Source organism: Myxocyprinus asiaticus, chromosome 29, assembly GCF_019703515.2.
Source record: "Myxocyprinus asiaticus isolate MX2 ecotype Aquarium Trade chromosome 29, UBuf_Myxa_2, whole genome shotgun sequence".
Lineage (NCBI taxonomy): Eukaryota > Metazoa > Chordata > Actinopteri > Cypriniformes > Catostomidae > Myxocyprinus > Myxocyprinus asiaticus.
The window spans coordinates 5764363-5780682 of record NC_059372.1 but is presented as its reverse complement, the minus strand read 5'-3'; the positions used below and the strand labels follow the sequence as shown (position 1 = coordinate 5780682).

Sequence of the window (16320 nt, the reverse complement as noted above, 5' to 3'; positions counted from 1 at the left end):
ACAGATCTGGGGAAGGGTACAGAAAAATGTCTGCAGCATTGAAGGTCCCAATGAGCACAGTGGCCTCCATCATCCGTAAATGGAAGAAGTTTGGAACCACCAGGACTCTTCCTAGAGCTGGCCGCCTGGCCAAACTGAGCGATCGGGGGAGAAGGGCCTTAGTCAGGGAGGTGATTAAGAACCCGATGGTCACTCTGACAGAGCTCCAGCGTTTCTCTGTGGAGAGAGGAGAAACTTCCAGAAGAACAACCATCTCTGCAGCACTCCACCAATCAGACCTGTATGGTAGAGTGGCCAGACAGAAGCCACTCCTCAGTAAAAGGCACATGACAGCCCGCCTGAAGTTTGCCAAAAGGCACCTGAAGGACTCTCAGACCGTGAGAAACAAAGATTGAACTCTTTGGCCTGAATGGCAAGCGTCACGTCTGGAGGAAACCAGGCACCGCTCATCACCTGGCCAATACCATCCCTACAGTGAAGCATGGTGGTGGCAGCATCATGCTGTGGGGATGTTTTTCAGCGGCAGGAACTGAGAGACTAGTCAGGATCGAGGGAAAGATGAATGCAGCAATGTACAGAGACATCCTTGATGAAAACCTGCTCCAGAGCGCTCTGGACCTCAGACTGGGGTGAAGGTTCATCTTCCAACAGGACAACGACCCTAAGCACACAGCCAAGATAACAAAGGAGTGGCTACGGGACAACTCTGTGAATGTCCTTGAGTGGCCAAGCAAGAGCCCAGACTTGAACCCGATTGAACATCTCTGAAGAGATCTGAAAATGGCTGTGCACCGATGCTCCCCATCCAACCTGATGGAGCTTGAGAGGTCCTGCAAAGAAGAATGGGAGAAACTGCCCAAAAATAGGTGTGCCAAGCTTGTAGCATCAAACTCAAAAAGACTTGAGGCTTTAATTGGTGCCAAAGGTGCTTCAACAAAGTATTGAGCAAAGGCTGTGAATACTTATGTACATGTGATTATTTTTTTTCAAACAAAGATTTCAAACAAACTTCTTTCACGTTGTCATTATGGGGTATTGTTTGTAGAATTGAGGAAAATAATTAATTTAATCCATTTTGGAATAAGGCTGTAACATAACAAAATTGTGGAAAAAGTGAAGCGCTGTGAATAATTTCCGGATGTACTGTATAAATAAATACTATATCATGTTGATATTCTGTATAACAATGGTCAATTATCTGTATCCCATATGCGTGTACACATACATACATGGTATTTCTTACTCAATGTGGTGTTGATGTTTCAGTGATTGACTTTATTTACATTTGACATTGCTATCTGATGAAGAAACAACATTGAAGTAAACTATTGCAAGTACAACACTTGAACAGTATGATATGACTATTGTCATTTGGGTGTACTACTGAAAATAAGTTGTGCATCTATTAAGACTCAATAAGTGCCTTAGAAAATACTTGTGTAGCTTGTTTGAACCTTATGTGTAACTGATGTGTAGATTATGTTGTTCTGTGTAGCTCAATGTTTTTTTTGGGGGGGGATTTTTTCCATTTTTTCACCCAATTTGGAATGCCCAATTCCCAATGTGTTTTAAGTCCTTGTGGTCCCATGATGAGTTGCCTCTGCGTCTGAGACCATCAACCCATGCACCTTATCACGTGGCTTGTTGAGCGCATTGCCACAGAGACATAGCGCATGTGGAGGCTTCACGGTATCCACGCACAACTCACCACGCGCCCCATTGAGAACGAACCACATTATAGCGACCACAAAGGAGGTTACCCCATGTGACTCTACCCTCCCTAGCAACCGGGCCAATTTGGTTGCTTAGGAGACCTGGCTGGAGTCACTCAGCACACCCTGGGATTCGAACTAGCGAACTCCAGGGGTGGTAGCCAGCGTCTTTTACCACTGAGTTACCCAGGCCCCCCAGCTCAATGTTTTTGACAGCCAGTTGCGTCTCATGAAATTTCAGAGTGAAAGCAATGAACCCTGTTCTAGATTTGTCCTGATTTGCTGCATTCTCTCTCTGATATGTTGTTACATCCCCTAGAGGTAGGACAAAATAGTAATGGGAGGTGTGCTCCCCGCACAACCGTCAGACCAGAAACCTAAGACAACAACTGATCATCCAATATTGGTTTTTATTGGAAGTAGATATTTCCAAAGATGTAAAATAAGCAGCAGGTATTTGGTTTAAGGGTGACATCTTTCTCAACAGCAGCAGTTTGAAAATGAGCGAGAGATGCACCCTGTTTTTGCTCATCGACAAGTGTCAATCCATTGATGGGCAGCACCAGGTCAATTTCAACACCAGCAGTGGTGGACAGTGACTTGGAGCACTTGCATTCAGGCTGATCTGGAGATTGAAACACATCCGAATATTCAGTCGAAGCCAAAGGTTTTCAGAATGATCAAGCGAATCTCTAAATTTACAAGACTTGTCACTTCACAAGCAGAACACACAGAACAAACTCAAAACCATGTTATCAGAAACAAACAAATCGTGAACCAAATCAACTTCTCGCCCTTTTGAAGTGAGCGGTTCACACACAGAATCCACACAAGACTCGTGCCTCTCCGAATAAGACTGCAAACTAAATACATGAACAAAACCTACACTCTTCACTCTTTAGTGACTGCTTCTTGGGAGACTAATTTGTCTTTTTCAGTGCTGGGCAGACAGCAATGAGATGACCAATCTGACAACAATAAAAACATTTCCGCGTTTCTCTGTGACTCGAAAGAAAGGATTTAATTATATTTTAACTGCATTCAATACAAGTTAATTTGCAAATAACCAAATAACCAAAACATTTAATTATTTATCTAATTGTGATTACAATTTGTAGATCTATTTGTGATAACAGATAGATGCATTTATGGCAAGGGTTCTTGATCTTTAGGATCAAAATAAGAAATTTTGCGGTTAACTAGGACCCACACTTACAAAACCGTGCAATTCGCTGTATTTGTTATATCTATTAATGTATAAACTTTGTAATGATTTGTGAATGAATTGTGATATAGACAGATTCTTACAGAAATCATTTTCTTCAAAGATTTGAACTCAATTTAACATTTAACCCTTAAGCGCATACCTCGGGTCTTTAGAGACCTGGGACCTCATTTCACCCCCTGTACCTCATCCATTTTTAGGAGATGTACCCACATCTCTGTCTTTCAAGCTTTTATCCAAGCTAATTTGTGTAATTTCTCGATGGGTGGACAAAATGAAAATATTTGTATGCGTCAACACGAATTCATCAGCACGGACAGCGGCCTGCATTAGTGTGGTCACTTTTTGCTCGTTCAAATGGACCAAAATTTTGTCCAACAACGAATTCTTGAAATCTTCATGCAACACGAGTTCACAAATGTTCTCAAAATTATTCTCCTTACTGGACTGGCACCATTTATCAAAGAGTTCAGTTATCAGGGGCGAACTCAATGAAGGTCTGATGGCTGTTTTTACATGATTTCGGAATTTTTGGAGAGAAGCTTCTGGCACTAATTCTTAAGCAATAAGAACAGAAGCTTTCAAAACATCATAATTGAGGCTATCTTCAAAGGGCAGTGGAGCACAAACCTCCAGGGATATTCCAACGAGTTTACACTGGAGTAAAACCAGCCAAATCTCTTTAGGTCAATGCAAAGCGGTAGCTATGTGTTCAAACGCGTTAAAGTAAGTGTCATCCTTCGTGATTCCGTACAAATGGTTCAGAGCGCTCTCTCACTGAATCATTTGGAGCGGTTTCTCACACAGTAAAACAGTATATGGATATTTATAAACATGGAGAACAAACAGCGCTGAATACAGTGGAAATTCACCTACAATCAGTTGAAACAAAAGGCTGTCTTTTTGTACCTTTGAGAAACTTCAGATAGTGCTGTGTCATGTGAACAAGGGGCTGTTCAAACTGAATGTGTTTTTGCGTCTACTTGCGCTGTTTTTTTTTTTTTGTAAAAGAAAATTCTCACAGGGGAGCACGCCCACGTACCCCCCTAGATATAAGGTTTATTAGCCAGATTTCTGTACGTACACTCAGATTACATTCTGCAGGCATCCATGAACAGGAGAAAGAGTGTTTGGAGCTAAAAGCTGAGGTGGCATAGGAGTTTGTGGAACACACTCCAGCGCTACTTGGGAACAGCACGCATTTTGAGCTTCCAGCTCACGCTGCATGAACTGCAAAATCCGTGTAGATTATTCTTGGGGTTGGACTTCCAAGACAAACTCTTTAAGTCGGACTGTGAGTTAAAGGTCCTCTGTGTTCAGACCCACAAGTGGATGAGGAGCAACCCTCGCAATTCCAGGCGACGCCTCTGCTGCAGCCAACGTGTTTGTCTCAGACGCAGCAGCAGCCTCAACATTCAACAACTATGAACTAGTAACTCAGACTTTAAAGATTCCAGCCCCTGTGGGGGGCTGGGTAGCTCAGCCAGTAAAGACGCTGACTACCACCCCTGGAGTCACGAGTTCGAATCCAGGGCATGCTGAGTGATTCCAGCCAGGTCTCCTAAGCAACCAAATTGGCCCGGTTGCTAGAGAGGGTAGAGTCACATGGGGTAACCTCCTCATGGTCACTATAGCAGTGCAATCAGGAACAGCCATTCGCCATCACACAGGTGTAGCAAATGATTGGACAATCAGCTGCACTTGGAACAGACACACAAAGCTCAACACTCAATTTTTCTCTTATTTTTGATCTCCCCCAATCATTTTCAGTGGCCGGTCATTTTTGACCGGGAACACCACAAGTATACCATTTTGTACAAAATAAAAGCATTTCAAAACAAACTTCCTGGTTAAACATTAAAGCAGTCTAGTGTGATAAATAGTATAGAATGTTTTCATATTTTATTTAATATTGCCAAAATTATGCACAAATAATGCTTTTTTCACTCAAAAATGGAGGTCAGTAAGCTCAGGTCAATGAGGCCTTCGATCAATAAGCTCAAAAAAGAAATACAAAACCTGTGCTAAATTTCTGCATTATGAGCTACATTTAGCTTTAAGATTTTTTGTGAATACGGCCCCTGAAATAATTTTTGTTCATTGTGACTACTTGGGCAATTATTTTTTACATGTCCGTGTAGATCATTTGCTGTGCTGAAATTTTTTTCCTTAAGAACAGTGGTATGATTTCTCTCCAGTGTGGATTCTCACATGTTTTTTCAAGGTTTCTGACTGAGTGAAACACTTTCCACAGTGTGAGCACTTGTAAGGTTTTTCTCCAGTATGGATTCGCTTGTGTGTTTTCATGCAATGTAACCAAGTGAAACTCTTTCCACAGTGTGAGCACTTGTAAGGTTTTTCTCCAGTATGAATTCTCCCATGTTTTTTCAGGTCTTGTGACTGAATGAAACTCTTTCCACAGTGTGAGCACTTGAAAGGTTTTTCTCCAGTATGAATTCTCTCGTGTGTTTTCAGGTTTTGTGACAGAGCGAAACTCTTTCCACAGTATGAGCACTTGTATGGTTTTTCTCCAGTATGAATTATTTGGTGTTGTTTCAAGGTGCCAGCTGTCAAAAAGGTCTTTCCACATTCAAAGCACACATGAGCCCTCACACCGGTATGAATTTTCTGGTGCTTTTTAAAATAGGACTGGTGTAAATAACTCTTTCCACAAAAAGTACACTTGTAAATCTTCTTATTTGTGTGTATTTTCAGATGATTTTTCAGATACTGTGCCACAACAAACGTTTTACCACACTTATCACATTTAAATGGTCTTTCTCCAGAGTGACCAAGTAGATGATTTTTGAGTTGCCAAGCAAATACGAAACTTTTCCCACACTGATGGCACATGTAAGGTCTCTCTCCTGTGTGAATTTTCATGTGTACATAAAGCTGTTCTTTATAAAGAAAACTTTTCCCACACAGATGGCACGTGTAAGGTCTCTCTCCTGTGTGAACTCTCATGTGCATGATAAGCTTGCTTTTATGTATGAAACTCTTTCCACACTGAGAGCAGGTGATAGGAACTTTGGCTGTTCTTCGTTGATGCTTTTTTGGTGAGAAATTATTTTTAGTCTTCGAGCCACTCAAAGATTTTTCTCCAGTTCTGAAATCATGATGTTTCTGATACTGATGTTTCTCCTCCTCTTTATTCAGCTTTTTCAGTTCTCGACGTTCCTTTATCCCCTTCATCAGCTCTATAATGAACACAGTAAATTGACAAATCAATTCAAGAGGGAAAAATTTGCAAAGAAATAAAACTGAAACCTTTTTTAAATGGCAGAACACAACAAACGAACAGTATTAATTTGCGATTTTTGCTGTGCAAACGGTATTAATTTATAATGCCTCTGATAATCAGTGTTGGGGTTAATGCGTTAAAAGTAACGTGGGTAACATAATCAGATTACTTTTTTCGAGTAACGAGTAAACTAACACAATATATATATTTTTTAGACCATAATATTGGAGTTACGTTTTAAATAAAGTAACGCGTTGCTTTTGTACACTTAATTCCCCATATTGCGAGAAAAAGTGTGCAAACTTCGATGACACGTAATGCATGATGGGTATTGTAGTTCTAGAGAGTGTGAGGCTTGCCTTCCAGAGATGCATAGATAATGAAGTTGTAGTATGTGTGTGCATGATGGGTATTGTAGTTCTAGAGAGTATGAGCCATGCTTATCAGCGATGGGCAGAGAGCACAACAAGTCTTCTTTTAGCCCACCCTGAGATTTGTTTTAAAAACTGCGAAATATTGCTGGTAAAGGAATGTAAATCTGAATGCTTCGGTGGAATCCAGTTGTACTCATCATTTGCAGCAGTGGATTTGTTGTGTGCTGGAGCTTACTTGAGCAGCTGTTATAAACTTTGCTACTGTCATGACAATCAAACCGAGAGTTAAAAAAAATGTTTCCTCATAAGTGAAAGTGGTAAGAGAAACTTTGTTTTTACGCTGCATTTAAAATTGTGTAAACACAGATTTTCATGGTATAATATAGAATCTGGGAGAAGTCTTCCCGTGGCCATGGCATGATTATAGTTACATACAACGTAGAATGATCAATGACTGCTTGTGCATCTGAATTGCTTTGTTTTAAAGCTGCCATAAACACTGCCCTAGGATCAGTTTGCATCCAAACTGCTCCGCTTTAAAGCAGATAATATTCAACATTCGGTTGAGTGAAATGCAAATGATTCATTTGTTAATACGAATAATAAACGCGTTTAGGCAGAGGGATTATAAGACTAGTCTTCCACTGGCCACGGCGTGATACACAGGGTGAAGTATTAAAGTATTACACTGAGACATTTGTTTAATATAGCTTAGCTTTTAAAAATGGTCATAACCATGGATTTCGTAAATTACTTTTCCTTGTTTTTCCTCTTCACCCACAGAGAACAAATATATAAATTAAGCAATATACTCCTCATATGCTCCCCATTTTAACATCTCCTCCACTGTACATAAATGCCATGGGGTGAATTATTTGTATTTGTATATTAACATGTAGTGGTCAAACATACTTGGAAGTATGCAAAAATGAATAATTTGTTTTTAAAATGACGCGTTCAGCACACGGAACCTAATGAAGCACGTTACTCTGAGCACGAGATGGAGTTGTGGAGCACAGAACTGCCCTCAATACACTGTAATAATGCTTATACACAATACAGACAGGACAGAGCAGCGTGCATAGACTCTGAAGCGAACAGCTCGATTTATCTATTAATTTAATTAAATTGTCATAGCCCTTTGCGGTTAAATAATCGCACAGTGTCATACCGTGATTTAAATGTGATTAACTGTGCAGCCCTAATATATAAATGTGCGTGTGTGTTATATGAATATATACTGTATTAATGACCGTTAAGTACGCTACAGTAATAAAACAAAACATTAAATTGTGAATATGCATGCGCATTAAAGCATCCACTACGTCACTAAAATCCAATACGCATGGGATTAGATCCACTATGTCATCGCGCTACAGTCTGCAGCGAGGAGTACTTGGAACTGCTCCATGTTACGGCTCCATGTAACTGAGAGAATGGGATGAGAAAAGCTGACTCTGGATCAGTGGCTGTGAGCAACGTTCTACATCGATTGTGTATGCAGAAAAAATTTCTTAGTTTATAAAAAGATTCTACATTTTTGTTTTATAATAAACAAGTATTTTGATATATGTCGTGAAACGAACCGTTTTTATGACATTTTGTCAGCCTTAATAACGATTCCATTCAAGTATCAACATGCGCTTCTGTACGTACTGTGAATCAACTCAAAACAAGCGTGCACTGAGATGACTTACTGCAAGTGAAAAATATTATTTTATTATCAGACTTATACCTTGAACATGTTATGCTGGCATTCCCCACTGAATTTTATCCTGACTTTTGAAAAACACTCAAGTGGTCTCTGACATCGTCGATGGGCACAGCACATGATGACAGATATGATGCAGGTTCAAGTGTTGGACCACGACAGTGGTTATTCTTCATTATTCAAATTGGATGGTATGTCGATGGAAAAACAAATCATGCATATTCATTTTATTGATTCTTTATTATAAATATGAATGAAGACCTACTTTCTAAATATCTGTTTGTTTAGAATAGAATAAGAAAACTGCTAAATAATTCTTAGCCAGTGTAGGTGTTCATTTGATCTAAACAAAGTCTGTCTAGTCTATCTATTGAAATCAATATCAGTAAATGATCACATTTATCTAGAAAGTACTCATTGTATATCGAACAATTTGTGTATATTCATAAACCCCTGCAGATAGAGACACGTCCTCTAGTGATTCACGCTGAGCAGCAGCAATATGAAATAATTTATCATTACAATTCAACTAGCAAAGTTTGTCAAAATGATCGCTTGCCAAATGTTGGCTATAGATGCAGTACACTTGAAACACGTCACAGAACAAAGCAATAATTAGTGATCTATCTGAATCATCATGGCAAAAGGAGCGGTGGATGTTTGATTCTCCCATATATATCCTCTCCATGATTTGAAATGAAGCGCCTGTATCTGTCACGTAACTAACGCTTTTATGGGTAAAAAGAAAAGGAGACCGTTCATCAACATGCACATGCCGAGGCCAGTTATGGTCTTAAGCTGGTGTATACTGTACCTGCATGATGGATGAAGAATGTTGGGGCTGTATGTCCTTATGAGAAGTCTGACACTCACCACAGTGCTTCAAAGCAGAAAATGTAAGTTTAATTCGAATGAGTCTCACAGGTTTTGTGGTCTGCGCACCCTGTTTAGTGTAATCCGCTCCGCACGTTTAGTCAAGCCTGGTTCATGACAGCACTTAAAATAAAAAGCGCTTGGGATAAACCACCAAACGACTTCAAATAATGATCACGATTAATTGGAAAATCTATATTATTATGTTATTTTTATTTTAAGTGGTACATTTTGGTTTATAAATTCAATATCAATTCAAAATCCAATTATTTTCGTGTACCCCCTGGGACCTGCTTACGTACCCCCTGAGGTACGCATACCCCAGGTCGGGAATCACTGCTATTTTTTTTTTAATTAAAGACTACCTAAATCAGTCTAACAGTAATAAGGAGCCATCCATGGTCTCACCTGTGGTTGTGGCCTAGATATCAGTGGCGTCTCATGCTCATTATTTCTGGTGGGGCACAAACAATCACTTAACTCGATTTTACAGATTTTTGAAACATTGAAAGGCAATTCCAAATGATCTCCATTATTTTGACAGATAATAAAAAAAAAGAATTAAAAAAACAACAACAAAATTTTAACCTAGTGAATCAGATTAGACTTCACTCAGTATGAGAATCGCATCTCACGTTAAAAGCATCACCACTAAAATATTAATATTAGTAGATGACCCCACTAATCGACTAGTCCAGTTGTTGGACGAATAGTCAACCACTGTGGTACAACCCTAGTTCATACATTTCAACAAGGTGCTGACTGTTTTAGTATTATTTCAAGCACTATTCATTCAATTGTTTTCAATAAATATGCCTGTACTCACTAACGTTGATTCAGTGAATGCGTGTCATGTTCTATATTAAATGTACAATTATCACAATGCAAGGTAAGCAAGTGGCAGATAAATTACCCTTTTCAGTGGCATTTAGTGCCGGATTTGGTTGTTGAAATAGATTAGGTATTTTGTAGTTACTGCAATTTTCTCAACACCTGGTAATAGTTGAGCCAATGTTAAGTTACTGTGTTTTGCTTTTGCACCGCAGAACAATCAATAAGTCAAATGAATCGTGATGCCCAGAATCGGATCGAATCGTTAGGTGCCTTAAGAGTCCCACCCCTATTGGTGCGTGGGCACCACGTCCAGAGGTGGTAGTATTCAGGTTTATCAGATTCGGGCTGAGTTGATCGATAATGCGTTTTCCAATTTTGAGTGCTATATGCATCAGAATGTTAGATTATGGACTGTGGGTGGTCTGTTAGCGTGCCATCTGAGGCTGAGACTAACACTGTTCTGGAAAAAGAAAGTGTCTGACCAGTAATTATGACTGGTTTGATGAAGAGTCAACCAGCCATTTCTAAATACGGCCAGCGAGTTACGTCATTTGAACATAGCAAAAAAGCAGCAAAAAGGATGTGGAATTTTAATTCGAATTTGAATTTAATGAATTAAAATTAAAATGGAATGAAACTGTAAAACTTTGTTACTGGTTATTGAAGTGTTTGTTTGTTTGTTTTTTGCTTGCCAACTGTCAGAAACTCATAGCACAGAGTCGGATTAATGCATTTGTTTGAGTTCATATTGGCCTACACAGTGTTTATGTGGTGCATTGTTTGGCCATATGCATGGTTTTATTTACATACATTGTTGTTGTTGATTTTGTCACAGTGGTTAACTTGTTGTTTTGCAATGTCAGGATGAGCTATTTTCTCTAATAAAATTATAGATTTGTAAATGTTAACATTGTCGTGTTTAATGTACCAATTATCGAGGTCTGTGTGTGCCATTTTAGAATACTTTAATTTTTTACATAAGTATTCATGTGATAAGTCAAAATATGATATTATTGAGACAGCAAGCACATCGCTTTCCATGAAACAGATGTTTATAGAAATGTACATGAGATGCTCAGAATACTGAAAAGTTTAAAAACATGTAAATAAAGGAAGAAGTTGTTATGGGACTAAGTTAACAGAGTTTAAGAAATCTTCTTAAAGTAACAATGTTAATATGTTTTTGTTAAATATGCTAAATATGTAATATGTACAGTTAATATGTTAACATTATGGCATGGTGACATTTTAAGTTCAGTTAATTTACTTAAAATGAAGAGGATTAATTCAACTTATTTAAAAAGCAACGCAAACTTAAAGCTGCACTATGTACAGTTGAAGTCAGAAGTTTACATACACTTAAGTCATTAAAACAATTCAGGTGTGCTGAATTGGAGGTGTACCTGTGGATGTATTTTAAGGCCTACCTTCAAACTCGTTGCCTCTTTGCTCGACATCATGGGAAAATCAAAAGAAATCAGCCAAGACCTCAGAAAAAAAAACTGTGGACCTCCACAAGTCTGGTTCATCCTTGGGAGTAATTTCCAAACGCCTGAAGGTACCACGTTCATCTGTACAAACAATACTACGCAAGTATAAACACCATGTTATCGCAATTATCATAACGCATTCTGTCTTCTAGAGATGAACGTAGTTTGGTGCGAAAAGTGCAAATCAATCCCAGAACAACAGCAAAGTACCTTGTGAAGATGCTGGAGGAAACAGGAAGACAAGTATCTATATCCACAGTAAAACGAGTCCTATATTGACATAACCTGAAAGACTGCTCAGCAAGGAAGAAGCCACTGCTCCAAAACCACCATAAAAAAGCCAGACTACAATTTGCAAGTGCACATGGGGACAAAGATCTTACTTTCTGAAGTAATGTCCTCTGGTCTGATGAAACAAAAATTGAACTGTTTGGCCATAATCATCATCGTTATGTTTAGAGGAAAAAGGGTGAGGCTTGCAAGCTGTAGAACAACATCCCAACCGTGAAGCATGGGGGTGGCAGCTTCGAGTTGTGGGGGTGCTTTGCTGCGGGAGGGACTGATGCACTTCACAAAATAGATGGCATCATGAGGAAGGAAAATTATGTGGATATATTGAAGCAACATCTCAAGACATCAGCCAGGAAGTTAAAGCTCGGTTGCAAATGGGTCTTTCAAATGGACAATGACCCCAAGCATACCTCCAAAATTGTGGAAAAATGGCTTAAGGACAACAAAGTCAAGGTATTGGAGTGGCCAACACAAAGCTTGACCTAAATCCAATTGTAAATTTGTTGGCAGAACTGAAAAAGCATGAAAGAGCAAGTAGGCCTACAAACCTGACTCAGTTACACCAGTTCTGTCTGGAGGAATGGGCCAAAATTCCAGCAACTTATTGTGAGAAGCTTGTGGAAGGCTACCCAAAACATCTGACCCAAGTTAAACAATTTAAAGGCAATGCTACCAAATACTAACAAAGTGTATGTAAACTTCTGACCCACTGGGAATGTGATGAAAGAAATAAAAGCTGAAATAAATCATTTTCTCTACTATTATTCTGACATTTCACATTTATAAAATAAAGTAGTGATCCTAACTTACCTAAGACAGGGAAGGTTTTCTACAATTTAATGTCAGGAATTGTGAAAAACTGAGTTTAAATGTATTTGGCTAAGGAGTATGTAAACTTCTGACTTCAACTGTAAGATTTTTTGGTTAAAAATTAATAAATTGCCATTATTGATTGAGTACATAAACAACTAGTTTTCAAAACAATGTTCTTAACTTACCCTGATTCACTACGGTAAGCCTATAAAAATTATTTGTATTTTGAGCTGTCAGGTCAGATTTGGCGCAGAATCGCTGGCTTATGACGTACATCCTTGCGTCATTATGTCATGTCCATGAACATATGAAAGAAGAACCGGCTGTATCATTCCCACGTAAACATTAGATGGCAGTAATGCACTGTTTTAGTTTGCGAGTAACCGTTAAAAAGAAGAAAGAAACTCCAGCTCAATCAGTCATATTCACACAGTTCTGGACAGCATTGCAACAATCTGGATGGATGTTTATCTGTTATCCTTTTTTCGAAGTTATATAACGCTTGGATATGTTTTCTGTAGGGTTGTTGAAGCTAATATTGCTTGTCATGCTTGTATGAATCAAACATTACTTGTGGGTTAACCGACTGCGATGTATCTACGTTGTCGGGGGAAGTTACTGTGCCATGTTTACTAATATTTATGACTTCTGAAACTGTCTTCTTGTAACTGTTATATAGCATTTTAAAGCATATAATTTTCATGTTTAATAAAGTATATTTTATCCCCATCATTATTGAATCCTTGTTTATGTTTTTTTTAATTTATTCTGTTATTGTGTGCAGTGTATAAGTACACTGTTGTAGTATTACGGTTCACTTGCATTATCAACTGAGGCTGTACAATATAATACAAAAATAATAAAGTCTTCCATTGAACTCGTATCAGCCATATCACGAGTATCACCTCTTAAATTGATAAGTGTAGTATAATACAAACATTAATAGTAGATAAAACACTTGAAAAATTATATTAAAATATACTGGTAGTAATTAAGCTTATTGAGTCCAATGTTCTTTATGTAAAAGCACTGTAAGTGTAAAATTCATTCATTTCAAATATGTGAATAGGAGTGCTGTTTATATTCATCAAAGCAAGTAATATTAAATGTTTTAAATGTTTAATCGTAGAACATTACATCAACATGAAAATAGCACGTTATGACTCCAGCTCTGAATATCTCCAGTCATGATCACAGACAGGCGATTCATCAATGTTCAGGAAAGCTCATATCATGAGATTCATCTGCCAGAAGAGCAGTGCCGAAACACGATTCACCTAAAGTGTTCTTCCGCAGACTGCTTGCAATTTTAAGATTCAACCACAGATGTCGCTAGAGAGCATAAAGTTACGTAGTGCAGCTTTAATTTCTTTAAGTTCTACAAACACGTCACTTTTTACAGAATAATGAATAATAAAATATTGTTAAAAATGCCCTTTTTAGAAAAAGTAATTTCATTTATTTGACTATATTTAATACCTATAGACCATGGCGGAAGAACACTTCATTCCATTGTATATATTAAACAATTTGAATCTATTTTTATGAAGTTATCTAAATACAACATGGTCGACCGTAAAAATAAAATATTTTGATGGCTATGTAAATGTTATTAATTAATTTATTTTGAGAGAAACTGTATGTCAAAGTTAGAGAATAAATAGGCTTACTTGGTCAAAAATGATCATTTAATTGTGTCATTTTTTCACAAAATGTGTCTTGGACCAATGACATTGTGTAGTGTGTCTGTGTTGAATTTCTTAATTCAGAAATTCTGAATTTTGCACAACACTGAGTGGCTAATCACAGACATTTTGATCGTGTGTTAATGCAAGTGATTTTTGGGCCTTTTACTCTCTACTCTATTTACTATGTACATCAAATAAAGATCACAATTCATTGGAAAAATCTATATTTTTAACCAGCTCTAGTCCAGTACATACAGTATGTGGCAAGTCTCAAATAAAAAATTTAAAGTACTAAAAGAAGTAGCTTGTTTCTTGAATAACAGTACTTAACATCTCTTTATGTGTTCCACGGTGAAAAAAAAAGGAAGTTATACAGGTTTGCAACAAGATGAGGGAGAGTAAATGATGACAGAATTGTAATTTTGGGTGAACTATCCCTTTAAGGCATTAATTTAAAAAACAAAACCAAATTAAGACTTTAGTAACTCTAATCCAGTCACCTACAGAACTATTTTGACTGAGGAAATATTAAAGGAGTCATGAAATGCTCTTTTTTTTTATTTCCTTTTATTATCTTCCCTGAGGTCCAATGATAATGTTAGTAACATTTGTTTTGCATTCAAACAGTCATCATTTACTCATATATGATCATTTTGCACCCTGTCTCTGGCCCTCTGTCAGAAACACTCTGTTTTGTCCTAAGCTACTTCTTAAAACTTCAACGTAAATGCCCACGGTTCTGATTGGCTAACATTGTGGAGCCACTCAAATTCAGCCATTTTTGAAACTCAGTCTGAAGAGAATGAACCAGCTCCACAACATAAAACAACATTTAAGGGTTTACACATAATGCACATCCAACAGATTGCATCTGAATATATTCAACTGTTCATCTCAAGCACAACTGTTAACACTCACACCCTGTCTACACCAGACGTGAGAGTTGCGTCAAAAGCAACAGAACCCGTTATAATCAATGATGCTATCTAACATGGAAGCTTCCGACAGTAAACAGATGTCCCGTTCCATTTTGCGCTGCACGCACCTTGATGCTGCTACTGCCAACAACATAAATAAACGGTTTAGAAAGTTTGTGTCAACGCGCCCGGTATAGACAGCCTCAAGCCATTACGTCGTGTCAGTACCATAAACTATCAAACAGTCATGACATTTGAAATATTCACGAATGGAACTATTTACTTCGTTTTTCATCGGGTCCAAGTGTTTTTAACTGCTCCATCCTTCAATAACAGTTCCTTTGCAAAGCTTGAATCATTGTATGACTGTTCACAAGCAATCCACGGCGATATGAAAAACATGCAATCCACGCTGAAATATGCTGAAGACACATCCACTGAAATGCACATTGCCGGAAATGCATCTAAATGGTCAAAGACATCCGTCCAGCGCATGTTTTCATACACCAACAATTAAAAATAGCGCAGATGGGTGAAAGAACGCGTCCGTTTGTGCTCAAAACAGCAAGAGGCAGCAGCTGAATGACAGAGAAGAGCTTCACCTCTTCAGAGTTGTAACTTCACACCGTGTCTTTTAAAAAGTGGCACAAACTATTCAAAGTCAAAGACGTCTGTCTGTGCATGTTTAATTACAAAAATAATTGAAAATAGTCCAGATGGATCCCCTTTGGTGTTCAGGAATAGTGAGGCCACAGAATTTGTCCTTATCTCTCAGTTGACGAACTGAAGCACCAGTGGGCGGGGCCAAGGGTGCGTTGATGTAAAGTAGGCGTTGATGTTTTTAAGCCGTAGAAGCGGTCATGAATTAATGAGCCCCCAAATGATGCAGGGAAGTTGCAGAAGTAGAGAACGAGGCATTTTTGCAGCTTGGATTCAAAATATGGTTTTATTGCATTGGGATTAAGTTTTGAGTTCTGAAATTTACAGTGGGTTTTTATAGCAAAAAGACCTATTAGATGTCAAAATATCAAGGAAAATTTGATTCCTCATGACATGACCCCTTTAAATTAAAAAGATGTACCTTCTTTAAAGACAAGTGAGAACTTCAAAAATGACAATAAAAACAGCGTGGAACTTTTAGTGTGACT

The 16320-nt window shown here is 38.1% G+C and overlaps 1 protein-coding gene across 1 annotated transcript in view; it reads right to left on the bottom strand.

Annotated features, from left to right (window-relative positions):
* Positions 1–4822: 4822 nt before the first annotated feature.
* Positions 4823–16320, bottom strand: part of LOC127420311 (zinc finger protein ZFP2-like) — a 28039-nt gene continuing 16541 nt past the window's right edge. The window contains exon 5 of the mRNA XM_051662510.1: positions 4823–6137. Coding sequence (XP_051518470.1) covers positions 5107–6137 — 1031 coding nt within the window. The 3' untranslated portion in view covers positions 4823–5106. The remainder of the gene's footprint in view (positions 6138–16320) is intronic.